Consider the following 13669-nt stretch of genomic DNA (forward strand, 5'->3'; position numbering starts at 1 on the left):
ATAAAAGCGCCAAAACAAAAAAATGATATAAATGAGGTATCCCTGTAATCGTACTGACCCGAAGAATAAAACTGCTTTATCAATTTTACCAAACGTGGAACGGTATAAACGCCTTCCCCAAAAGAAATTCATGAATAGCTGGTTTTTGGTCATTCTGCCTCACAAAAATCGGAATACAAAGCGATCAAAAAATGTCACGTGCCCAAAAATGTTACCAAAAAAAACGTCAAATCGTCCAGCAAAAAACAAGACCTCACATGACTCTGTGGACTCAAATATGGAAAAATTATAGCTCTCAAAATGTGGTAACGCAAAAAATATTTTTTGCAATAAAAAGCATCTTTCAGTGTGTGACGGCTGCCAATCATAAAAATCCGCTAAATAACCCACTATAAAAGTAAATCAACCCCCCCTTATCACCCCCCTTAGTTAGGGAAAAATTAAAAAAATGTATTTATTTCCCATTAGGGTAAGGGCTAGGGTTAGGGTTGGGGCTAGGGTTAAGGCTACAGTTAGGGTTGGGGCTAAAGTTAGGGTTAGGGTTGGGGCTAAAGTTAGGGTTAGGATTACATTTACGGTTGGGAATATGGTTGGAATTAGGGTTAGGGGTGTGTCTGGGTTAGAGGTGTAGTTAGGGTTACCGTTGGAATTAGGGTTAGGGGTGTGTTTTGATTAGGGTTTCAGTTATAATTGGGGAGTTTCCACTGTTTAGGCACATCAGGGGCTCTCCAAACGCGACATGGCGTCCAATCTCAATTCCAGCCAATTCTGCGTTCAAAACAGTGCTCCTTCCCTTCCGAGCTCTCCCGTGTGCCCAAACAGAGGTTTACCCCAACATATGGGGTTTCAGCGTACTCAGGACAAATTGGACAACAACTTTTGGGGTCCAATTTCTCCTGTTACCCTTGGGAAAATGAAAAAACTGGGGGCTAAAAAATAATTTTTCTGGGAAAAAGATTTTTTATTTTCACGGCTCTGCGTTATAAACTGTAGTGAAACACTTGGGGGTTCAAAGTTCTCACAACACATCTAGATAAGTTCCTTGGGGGTCTAGTTTTTAATATGGGGTCACTTGTGGGGGGTTTCTACTGTTTAGGTACATTAGGGGATCTGCAAACGCAATATGACGCCTGCATACCATTCCATCTAAGTCTGCATTCCAATTGGCGCTCCTTCCCTTCCGAGCCCTTCCATGCGACCAAACGGTGGTTTCCCCCACATATGGGGTATCAGCATACTCAGGACAAATTGCACAACAACTTTTGGGGTCCAATTTCTCCTGTTACCCTTGGAAAAATACAAAACTGTGGGCTAAAAAAATCATTTTTGGGGGAAATTTTTTTTATTTTTTATTTTCACGGCTCTGCGTTATAAACTGTAGTGAAACACTTGGGGGTTCAAAGTTCTCACAACACATCTAGATAAGTTCCTTGGGGGGTCTAGTTTCCAATATGGGTCACTTGTGGGGGGTTTCTACTGTTTAGGTACATTAGGGGCTCTGCAAAGGCAATGTGACGCCTGCAGACCAATCCATCTAAGTCTCCATTCCAAATGATGCTCCTTCCCTTCCGAGCTCTGCCATGCGCTCAAACGGTGGTTTCCCCCCACATATCGGGTATCAGCGAACTCAGGACAAATTGGACAACAACATTTAGGGTCCAATTTCTCCTGTTTCCCTTAGAAAAATACAAAACTGGGGGCTAAAAAATAATTTTTGTGGAAAAAATTTTTTTTTTTATTTGTACGGCTTTGCGTTATAAACTGTAGTGAAACACTTCGGGGTTCAAAGCTCTCACAACACATCTAGATGAGTTGCTTAGGGGGTCTACTTTCCAAAATGGTGTCACTTGTGGGGGGTTTCTACTGGAAGTCTGCATTCCAAATGGCGCTCCTTCCCTTCCGAGCCCTCAAATGCGCCCAAACGGTGGTTCCCCCCACATATGGGGTATCAGCGTACTCAGGACAAATTGTACAACAACTTTTGGGGTCCAATTTCTCCTGTTACCCTTGGGAAAATACAAAACTGGGGCTAAGAAATAATTTTTGTGGGAAAAAATGTTTGTTTTATTTTTATGGCTCTGCATTATAAACTTCTGTGAAGCCCTTGGTGGGTCAAAGTGCTCACCACACATCTAGATAAGTTCCTTAGGGGGTCTACTTTCCAAAATGGTGTCACTTGTGGGGGGTTTCAATGTTTAGGCACATCAGTGGCTCTCCAAACGCAACATGGTGTCCCATCTCAATTCCTGTCAATTTTGCATTGAAAAGTCAAACAGCGCTCCTTCCCTTCCGAGCTCTTCCATGCACCCAAACAGTGGTTTACCCCCACATATGGGGTATCAGCGTACTCAGGACAAATTGTACAACAATTTTTGGGGTCCAATTTCTTCTCTTACCCTTGGGAAAATAAAAAATTGGAGGCGAAAAATAATTTTTGTGAAAATATATGATTCTTTATTTTTACGGCTCTGCATTATAAACTTCTGTGAAGCACTTGGTGGGTCAAAGTGCTCACCACACATCTAGATAAGTTCCTTAGGGGGTCTACTTTCCAAAATGGTGTCACTTGTGGGGGGTTTCAATGATTAGGCACATCAGTGGCTCTCCAAACGCAACATGGCGTCCCATCTCAATTCCAGTCAATTTTGCATTGAAAAGTCAAATGGCGCTCCTTCGCTTCCGAGCTCTGTCATGCGCCCAAACAGTGGTTTACCCCCACATATGGGGTATCGGTGTACTCAAAACAAATTGTACAACAACGTTTGGGGTCCATTTTCTCTTGTTACACTTGATAAAATAAAACAAATTGGGGCGTAAGTAAATTTTTTGTGAAAAAAAGTTAAATGTTCATTTTTATTTAAACATTCCATAAATTCCTGTGAAACACCTGAAGGGTTAATAAACTTCTTGAATGTGGTTTTGAGCACCTTGAGGGGAAGTTTTTAGAATGGTGTCACACGGGTATTTTCTATCATATAGACCCCTCAAAATGACTTCAAATGAGATGTGGTCCCTAAAAAAAAATGGTGTTGTAAAAATGAGAAATTGCTGGTCAACTTTTAACCCTTATAACTCCCTAACAAAAAAAAATTTTGGTTCCAAAATTGTGCTGATGTAAAGTAGACATGTGGGAAATGTTAATTATTAAGTATTTTGTGTGACATATCTCTGTGTTTTAATTGCATAAAAATTCAAAGTTGGAAAATTGTGAAATTTTCAAAATTTTCACCAAATTTCTGTTTTTTTCACAAATAAACGCAGGTAATATCAAAGAAATTTTACCATTATCATGAAGTACAATATGTCACGAGAAAACAATGTCAGAATCACTGGGATCCGTTGAAGCGTTCCAGAGTTATAACCTCATAAAGGGACAGTGGTCAGTATTGTAAAAATTGGCCTGGTCATTAAGTGCAAACCACCCTTGGGGGTAAAGTGGTTAACCCCTTACCGGCATCGGACGTACTATACCGTCCGATGCCGGCTCCCCTGCTTTGATGCAGGGCTCCGCGGTGAGCCCGCACCAAAGCCGGGACATGTCAGCTGTTTTGAACAGCTGACATGTGCCCGTAATAGGCGCGGGCAGAATCGCGATCTGCCCGCACCTATTAACTAGTTAAATGCCGCTGTCAAACGCAGACAGCGGCATTTAACTACCGCTTCCGGCCGGGTGGCCGGAAATGACGTCATCGCCGACCCCCGTCACATGATCGGGGGTCGGCGATGCTTGTGAATGGTAACCATAGAGGTCCTTGAGACCTCTATGGTTACTGATTGCCCGTCGCTGTGAGCGCCACCCTGTGGTCGGCGCTCACAGCACACGTGCAATTCTGCTACATAGCAGCGATCAGCAGATCGCTGCTATGTAGCAGAGCCGATCGTGCTATGCCTGCTTCTAGCCTCTCATGGAGGCTATTGAAGCATGGCAAAAGTTTAAAAAAAAAGTTTAAAAAAATGTGAAAAAAATAAAAAAAACATAAAAGTTTAAATCACCCCCCTTTCGCCCCAATCAAAATAAATCAGTAAAAAAATATCAAATCTACTCATATTTGGTATCGCCGCGCTCAGAATCGCCCGATCTATCAATTAAAAAAAAGTATTAACCTGATCGCTAAACAGCGTAGCGGGAAAAAAATTCGAAACGCCAGAATTACGTTTTTTTGGTCGCCGCGACATTGCATTAAAATGCAATAACGGGCGATCAAAAGAACGTATCTGCACCGAAATGCTATAATTAAAAACGTCATCTCGGCACGCAAAAAATAAGCCCTCAACCGACCCCAGATGATGAAAAATGGAGACGCTACGAGTATCGGAAAATGGCGCAACTTTTTTTTTTTTTTTTTTTTTTAGCAAAGTTTGGAATTTTTTTTCACCACTTAGATAAAAAATAACCTAGTCATGTTTGGTGTCTATGAACTCGTAATGACCTGGAGAATCATAATGGCAGGTCATTTTTAGCATTTAGTGAACCTAGCAAAAAAGCCAAACAAAAAACCAATGTGGGATTGCACTTTTTTTGCAATTTCACCGCACTTGGAATTTTTTGTTCTTGTTTTCTAGTACACGACATGCTAAAACCAATGATGTCGTTCAAAAGTACAACTCGTCCCGCAAAAAATAAGCCCTCATATGGCCAAATTGACGGAAAAATAAAAAAGTTATGGCTCTGGGAAGGAGGGGAGCGAAAAACGAACACGGAAAAACGAAAAATCCCCCGGTCATGAAGGGGTTAATATACATTTTTTTTTTTGCAAAAAAACGTATTAAATAAATACCCTCATAAACCTACAAAAATTGCACAAGAACCTCATCGTACAAAAAACCTTATAAATTTTATTAGGAACAATAACAAAAATATTTAAAAATAGCAATGATGGAAAATGGTACTAAATAAAGACACCCCAGGCCAGAGGTAAGCACGTTACAACATTATGTCACACCGCCATATAAATATAATGATGTGTTCGGGTAAGAAAATCTCTCATGCCGCCACGGCACAATACACTGTATAACCCCAAACTCTATTGTCACATTGCGGCGCAGTAGACAACTCAGTATATACAATATAAATGTTACTATACCTCTGGTCTGATGATGGCGGTGTGACATAATGTTGTAACGTGCTTACCTCTGGCCTGGGGTGTCTTTATTTAGTACCATTTTCCATCATTGCTGTTTTTAAATATTTTTGTTATTGTTCCAAATAAAATTTATAAGGTTTTTTGTACGATGAGGTTCTTGTGCAATTTTTGTAGGTTAATGTATGTATATTGTACGGGATCGATATAGTTATATATCCCTGGATGGGCATAGGGTGCAACCAGGTTTACCCTGTGTATTGTCTGTCTAATTGGTATTTTTAAATAAATACCCTGTACTTTTTCATTTTTTGACTAGCACTTGCTTATTTACTGTGACTACAGAGTATTTTTTACCTTGCTGTGCTCTTTTTGTGTCTTCAAGTTTCTTGGTGTGAACAGGTTTCTACAGACTTGTTCACTGTGCAAGTAGCCCATGTGTTTTTGGTTCTATAATTGATCTCTTGTTTCTACAAGACTGGGGAGTCCACCACTCCTCTGTGGGTCATTTGCACTGAAGCTGTTCCATCTAGCATGTCCACATGGATATTTTCTCTCTGAACCATTGTACCTTATACAGGTACTATACAGATGATCAGGTTTTTAAATACATCAGATAGGGATTATATACATTAGATAGGACTGCTCTATTATGGGTATACCTTGACGATTGGTGGAGCAACTTAATATACCGTATATACTCGAGTATAAGCCGAGATTTTCAGCCCATTTTTTTGGGCTGAAAGTCCCCCTCTCGGCTTATACTCGATTCATATACCCGGGTGTCAGCAGGGGAGGGGGAGCGTGGGCCGTTTAATCATACTTACCTGCTGCGGCGCGGTCCCTGCAGTCCCTGGCTTCTCCGGCGCTGCAGATTCTTCCTGTACTGAGCGGTCACATGGCACCGCTCATTACAGAAATGAATAGGCGGCTCCACCCCCATAGGGGAGGAGCCGCATATTCATTGCTGTAAATGATCGGTGCCATGTGACCGCTCAATTACAGGAAGAAGCTGCAGCGCCGGAGAAGCCAGGGACTGCAGGGACCGCGCCGCAGCAGGTAAGGGGAGCGCAGCGCTATAATTACCTGCTCCTCGCTCAGGTACGGCTCCGTCTGCAGCGTCTTCTAGCAGTGACGCTCAGGTTAGAGGGCGCTGTGACGTAGTCAGTGCGCGCCCTCTGCTGAGCGTCAGTGCTGGAGACGGAGCCGCACGAGGAGCAGGTAATTATTGAAAGCGCCGGCGTCCTGAGAAGAGAGGTGAGTATGTGATTTTTTTTTTTTTTTATGGCAGCACCAGCAGCATTCTAAGGAGCACCTATGGGGCCATAATGAAAGGTGCAGAGCATATATGGGGCAGCATTCTAAGGAGCACCTATGGGGCCATAATCAAAGGTGCAGAGCATATATGGGGCAGCATTCTAAGGAGCACCTATGGGGCCATAATCAAAGGTGCAGAGCATATATGGCACAGCATTATAAGGGGCACCTATGGGGCCATAATCAAAGGTGCAGAGCATATATGGCACAGCATTCTAAGGAGCACCTATGGGGCCATAATCAAAGGTGCAGAGCATATATGGCACAGCATTATAAGGAGCACCTATGGGGCCATAATGAAAGGTGCAGAGCATATATGGGGCAGCATTCTAAGGAGCACCTATGGGGCCATAATCAAAGGTGCAGAGCATATATGGCACAGCATTATAAGGGGCACCTATGGGGCCATAATCAAAGGTGCAGAGCATATATGGCACAGCATTATAAGGAACACCTATGGGGCCATAATCAAAGGTGCAGAGCATATATGGCACAGCATTATAAGGGGCACCTATGGGGCCATAATCAAAGGTGCAGAGCATATATGGCACAGCATTCTAAGGAGCACCTATGGGGCCATAATCAAAGGTGCAGAGCATATATGGGGCACAGCATTCTAAGGAGCATTTATGGGGCCATAATCAAAGGAGCAGAGCATATATGGCACAACATTATAAGGAGCATTTATGGGGCCATAATCAAAGGTGCAGAGCATTATATATGGCACAGCATTATAAGGAGCATCTATGGGGCCATAATCAACGGTGCAGAGCATTCTATATAGCACAGTTGTATATGGAGCATCTATGGGGCAATAATGAACGGTATGGAGCATCTATTTTTATTTTTGAAATTCACCGGTAGCTGCTGCATTTTCTACCCTAGGCTTATACTCGAGTCAATAAGTTTTCCCAGTTTTTTGTGGCAAAATTAGGGGGGGGTCGGCTTATACTCGGGTCGGCTTATACTCGAGTATATACGGTACATTTTTTTTGCAAAAAAATATTAACTAAATACCCTGTATTTTTTTCATTTTTTTGACTAGCACTTGCTTATTTACTGTGACTTCTTTACAACAGAGTATTTTTGACCTCCCTGTGCTGTTTTGTGTCTTCAACTTATAATATAGTATGATGCTCACTGTCCTGCCCCACAGTATGATGCCCCCACATTGCCTCCTAAAACACAGTATAATGCCCCCAAAGACCCTACATGTTAAAATGCCCATTGCCAAATATAATGACCTCACAGTCTCCTGCCCACAAAGTATCATGTATCCCGAGTCCGCCTCACCTCACGAAATACAATTCCCCCACACAGTATAATGCCCCCACAGTGTTTAATACCCATGGTAAAATGACAATACATGAATGTGTATTCAATTTCCATATTTTATGTATGTAATAGAAGGAGACTTTAATTCACTATTACTATGTTTTTTCAAGGATGAGCCAATGTGACCTCTGACCCTGCTTTTACCGTGATTCACACATTAAATCCTTAGTTAGGTTTTAAACATTATAATGACCAATTTTTAATAATGAAAAATATATCCACAATAGTCTGGTAAAATCTTTTACACTTTCCTACAATACTTATGGCAGCATTTCCCAGAGTCTCCCATTTGCTACTTATATCTCTGATTTCCGCTAGTTGGGTCCAGCTTTGTTTGGAGGTCTCAGCTGAAGGATAAAGGCAGCAATCATCATCTACACATCACTTCCTGAGAGAGGGGCACTGAAATGCAATGTCGGGGTAAAATTCAAGTAATGAAAGTTAAATCGAAGTTGAATATGGATTTAATCCACTAGTGTGAAGCTTTAAGTACTGTATGTTTATAGCTTTACACTACCGTTCAAAAGTTTAGGGTCACTTAGAGATTTCCTTATTTTTGAAAGAAAAGCACAGTTTTTTTTCCAAAGAAGCTAACATTAAGTGATTCAGAAATACACTCTATACATTGTTAATGTGGTAAATGACTATTCTAGCTGAAAACGACTGGTTTGTAATGCAATATCTTCATAGGTGTATAGAGGCCCATTTCCAACAACCATCACTCCAGTGTTCTTATGGTATTTTGTGTTTGCTAACTGTGTATGAAGGCTAATGGATGGTTAGAATACCCTTGAAAACCCTTGTGCAAGTATGTTAGCACAGCTAAAAACAGTTTGGCTGATTAGAGAACCTATAAACCTGACCTTCCTTTGAGATAGCTGAGAATCTGGAGCATTACATTTGTTGGTTCTATTAGACTCCTAAAATGGCCAGAAAAAAAGAACTTTCACGTGAACCTCGACCGTCTATTCTTGTTCTTAGAAATTAAGGCTATTCTATGCGAGAAATTGCCAAGAAACAGAAGATTTCCTACAACGGTGTGTACTACACACAAACAGGCTCTAACCAGAGTAGAAAGAGAAGTGGGAGGCCCCGCTGCACAACTGAGCAACAAGACAAGTACATTAGAGCAGAGGTGTCAAACTGCATTCCTCGAGGGCTGCAAACAGGTCATGTTTTCAGGATTTCCTTGTATTGCACAGGTGATAATTTAATCACCTGCACAGAATGATTCCAGCACCTTGTGCAATGCTAAGGAAATCTTGAAAACACTCATGGTTTGAGGCCCTCGAGGAATGCAGTTTGACACCTCTGCATTAGAGTCTATAGTTTGAGAAATCGAAGCCTCACAGGTCCTCAACTGGCAGCTTCATTAAATAGTACACGCAGTGTCAACGTCTACACTGAATAGGCGACTCCAGGATGTGGGACTTCAGGGCACAATGGCAAAGAAAAAGCAATATCTGGCTAATAAAAGGAAAAGATTAATATGGGCAAAAGAACACAGACATTGGACAGAGGAAGATTGGAAAAAAGTGTTATGGACAGACGAATGCTTGACTGGGGTGTTTGGATCACACAGAAGAACATTTGTGAGATGCAGAACAACTAAAAAGATGCTGAAAGAGTGCCTGACACCATCTCTCAAGCATGGTGGAAGTAATGTGATGGTCTGGGGTTGCTTTGGTGATGGTAAAGTGGGAGATTTGTACAAGGTAAAAGAGATTTTGAATAAGGAAGGCTATCACTCCATTTTGCAACGCCATGCCATGCCATACCCTGTGGACAGAGCTTGATTGGAGCCAATTCCATCCTACAACAGGAAAATGAGCCAAAGCACACCTACAAACTCAAGAAATATTTAGGGAAGAAGCCAGCAGCTGGTATTCTATCTGTAATAGAGTGGCCAGCGCAGTCACCAGATCTCAACCCCACTGAGCTGTTGTGGGAGCAGCTTGACCGTATGGTATGCAAAAATTGCCCATCAAGCCAAACCAACTTGTGGGAGGGGCTTCTGGATGCATGGGGTGAAATTTCTCCAGACTACCTCAGCAAATTAACTGCTAGAATGCCAAAGGTCTGCAATGCTGAAATTGCTGCAAAGGGAGCATTCTTTGACGAAAGCAAAGTTTGAAGGAGAAAATTATTATTTCAAATAAAATTATTTTTTTCGAACCTTGTCAATGTCTGGACTAGATTTTCAATTCATTTGGCAACTCATTTGATTAATAAAAGTATGAGTTTTCATGGAAAATACAAAATTGTCTGGGTGACCCTAAACTTTTGAACACTAGTGTATATCAGTCATAGGAGTTAGATTTTCACATTGCAAACATTGCATGCATGTTATCAATCTCACCTGTGTGATATCATCTATAGGAAATTCTCTTCGAGTTAAGTTTGGTGACCCAATGGAAGGCTTCCTTATAGGTAATCGAGGTGACCTTGTAATCTCTTGTGCAGCACGTGACAGCTTTGGGGATTTTCTTGCTTCTATGTTAATTCTATTAACAGAATATTGGTAAAAAATGTTGATTTAAGACAAAAAAGTACACATAGATTTGCAGCAGTAGTGTAAAAAAATATAAATCAACACTATAATCACCTTCTCTGTTTTATGTTTTCCTTGACTGGTTCTCTGCCGGTCTCTGTACAAACTGGTTTCCTACAATAACACCTCATTTCATGTGAGGACTGCCAAATCTGATAGGCTGCAGTGGTCACATGGGACGAGAAATCTTCACAAAAGGCCAACTTGTACAGACAGCACATTGCACATCCTGCTAATATCTGGATTGGGAAAGGGGACGGCACATATTTCCACTATATGGTGCAATAATTAGTTTCATTCAAGCAACATTTAACAATAGTTGATTTTATCTTTCCCTTACATGAGAAATAATGCAGCAACAGGATGATGACTTTTTGATTTCAATCTGTTTTTAGAGTTAAAGGAGTTGGAGTGTAGAAAATCATTGTCACTTTCATCTAGAAAATGCACTACTCTTCTTCCTTGGCTCTATCTGGAAGTGGAATTTGCCTTATTGGGAGTGAGCCGCAATAACAGCAACAGACCAAGGAGAATATTAGCACTGCTTCTAGGAGAAATCACAATGGCTAAAATGTATTAAAATACTAAATTAAAGACCTAGGGAGGCAGGCAGATTTTGCATCAAGTTAATTACAGTAGTATACACTGCATGATAAAATTGGTCCACCCTAAGGATATGTGCACATGGTGCATTTTTGATGCGTTTTTTTACTTGCGTAAATGCTCCAAAAACACAATGGAATACTTATGCAAGGTAATGCAATGACAATCCTTAAGTGTTGTGCACACGATCAGTAAATTTCCGTCTGTATTTGCAGCGTTTTATTTTCTGCAGCATGTGAATCCTTTTTTACTGGGTTGTTGACTCATTGACTTCAATTGAGTCAGTCAAATCTACAGCAAAAATGCAGGTGTAAAAAGGTTTGCGTATTTGCTGCAAATGAAAATGATGTCAGAAGGAGGACGAGTGTGTGGGTGGGAAATATGTGCGTTTGTCTCTGTGTGTGGTGGAGAATATGTGCGTGTGTTTGTCTGTGTGTGCCCATGCGACGTGTGTACCCAGGCGTTGTCTGATGGGACTACTACTCCCATCCGGCTACGTGTTTTGTTACATATAACAGAGACAGCATGAGCCAATGATGGGAGAATCATGATGGGAGTCTCATCAAGATCAATTGTAAAAAAAAACAAAAAAAAAAACATTTCCATATTCACAAACAAAATACATACTCACCGAACGCCTAATCCCCGATGCCAGTGTCTCCTGCAAACAATCAAAAATAATAAACCAACATATACTCACCTTTCCGCCATAGTCCATTTTAATACCGAGTGTCCCACGTCGATCTCACCCGGCCGCCGGCGATATACTGAGAGGAGGTAATCGCTCCCGGAGCGTATCACTGAGCCAACGTGAGAGTTCACTGGAGTTCATCAGCTGATCAGCTCCGATGCTCTCACTTGCGGCAATCCTGCGTGGAAAGTTCTCACACAGCGGTAGTGCCGTAAGTGAGAGCACCAGAGCTGGTGAGTCAGTAGTGTCAGTGTATCGCCGGAGGCCGGGTAGAGCAATCACATCTCCAGATGTGACTGTTCTACACGTGAAATTGCCGTGGGACCAGGGGCGGATTATCAGAGGGTCAATATGGGCGGTAGCCCAGGGCCCAGTGGTCTGGGGGGGCCCTGGGCTACTGCACAGATTGACCCTCCGCTAATCATCTGTGAATGCCCGCCAGCATTTATGTGACCCTGGACCTGGTGGGCAGAGAGAGGGGGCCCACATCGGGCCCCTTCTCATCTCCTCACCGGGCCCCTTCCGGCGCTGCGGTGGTTTCCTATTGACGTGCGGGCGCGCTCCCGCACGTCAATAGTTAACAACAACAGCCGCTAGCCAATTGGAGGCTGACAGCTGAAGTCGGTCGCAGCACACACGTCGCCGGCGTCTGACGTCATTGTCAGTCGCCGGCGAGTGTGCGCTGCTGGAGGGAGCTCGCCGCCTGGAGCGCGGACAGGTGAGGAGACTGTTTGTTTTTTTTTGTTTTTTGATAAGCTAACGGTGGACACTGGGGGCAATGCTTGAGGACACACTGGGGCAATGCTGGAGACACTGGGGGCAGTGCTGGAGACACTGGGGGCAATGCTGGAGACTCTGGGGCAGATTGCTGGAGGACACACTGGGGGCAATGCTGGAGACACTGGGGCAGATTGCTGGAAACACTGGGGCAATGCTGGAGACACTGGGGCAGATTGCTGGACACACTGGGGCAGATTGCTGGAGACACTGGGGCAGATTGCTGGAGACACTGGGGCAATGCTGGAGACACTGGGGCGGATTGCTGAAGACACTGGGGCAGATTGCTGGAGACACTGGGGCAATGCTGGAGACACTGGGGCGGATTGCTGGAGACACTGGGGCAGATTGCTGGACACACTGGGGCAATGCTGGAGGACACACTAGGGCATATTTCTGGAGACACTGGGGCAATGCTGGAGACACTGGGGCAATGCTGGAGACACTGGGGCAATGCTGGATACACTGGGGCAATGCTGGAGACACTGGGGCAGATTGCTGGACACACTGGGGCAATGCTGGACACACTGGGGCAGATGATTGCTGGAGACACTGGGGCAGATTGCTGGAGGACACACTGGGGCAATGCTGGAGGACACACTAGGGCAGATTTCTGGAGACACTGGGGCAATGCTGGAGACACTGGGGCAATGCTGGAGACACTGGGGCAATGCTGAAGACACTGGGGCAGATTGCTGGACACACTGGGACAATGCTGGACACACTGGGGCAGATGATTGCTGGAGACACTGGGGCAGATTGCTGGACACACTCGGGCAGATTGCTAGATGACACACTGGGGCAATGCTGGAGACACTGGGGCAATGCTGGAGGACACACTGGGGCAATGCAGGAGACACTGGGGCAATGCAGGAGACACTGGAGCAATGCTGGAGACACTGGGGCAGACTGCTGGACACACTGGGGCAATGCTGGAGGACACATTGGAGCAGATGATTGCTGGAGACACTTGGGCAATGCTGGAGACACTGGGGCAATGCTGGAGACACTGGAGCAATGCTGGAGACACTGGGCCAGATTGCTGGACACACTGGTGGTAATATGCTGGACACACTGGGGCAGATTGCTGGACACACTTTCTGGGGGCAATGCTGGACACACTGGGGCAATATGCTGGACAGACTGGGGCAGATTGCTGGACACACTGGGGCAGATTGCTGGACACACTGGGGGTAATATGCTGGACACACTGGGGCAGATTGCTGGATACACTGGGGTAATATGCTGGACACACTGGGGGTAATATGCTGGACACACTGGGGCAGATTGCTGGACACACTGGGGCAGATTGCT

The 13669-nt window shown here is 43.8% G+C and overlaps 1 protein-coding gene across 1 annotated transcript in view; it reads right to left on the reverse strand.

Annotated features, from left to right (window-relative positions):
• Positions 1-13669, reverse strand: part of TULP4 (TUB like protein 4) — an 860077-nt gene that overhangs the window by 136039 nt on the left and 710369 nt on the right. Inside the window, exon 11 of the mRNA XM_069769358.1 lies at positions 10093-10237. Within this exon, the coding sequence (XP_069625459.1) occupies positions 10093-10237 (145 nt within the window). The remainder of the gene's footprint in view (positions 1-10092; positions 10238-13669) is intronic.

The sequence above is a fragment of the Ranitomeya imitator genome, chromosome 5, assembly GCF_032444005.1.
Source record: "Ranitomeya imitator isolate aRanImi1 chromosome 5, aRanImi1.pri, whole genome shotgun sequence".
In the NCBI taxonomy this organism is placed as follows: domain Eukaryota; kingdom Metazoa; phylum Chordata; class Amphibia; order Anura; family Dendrobatidae; genus Ranitomeya; species Ranitomeya imitator.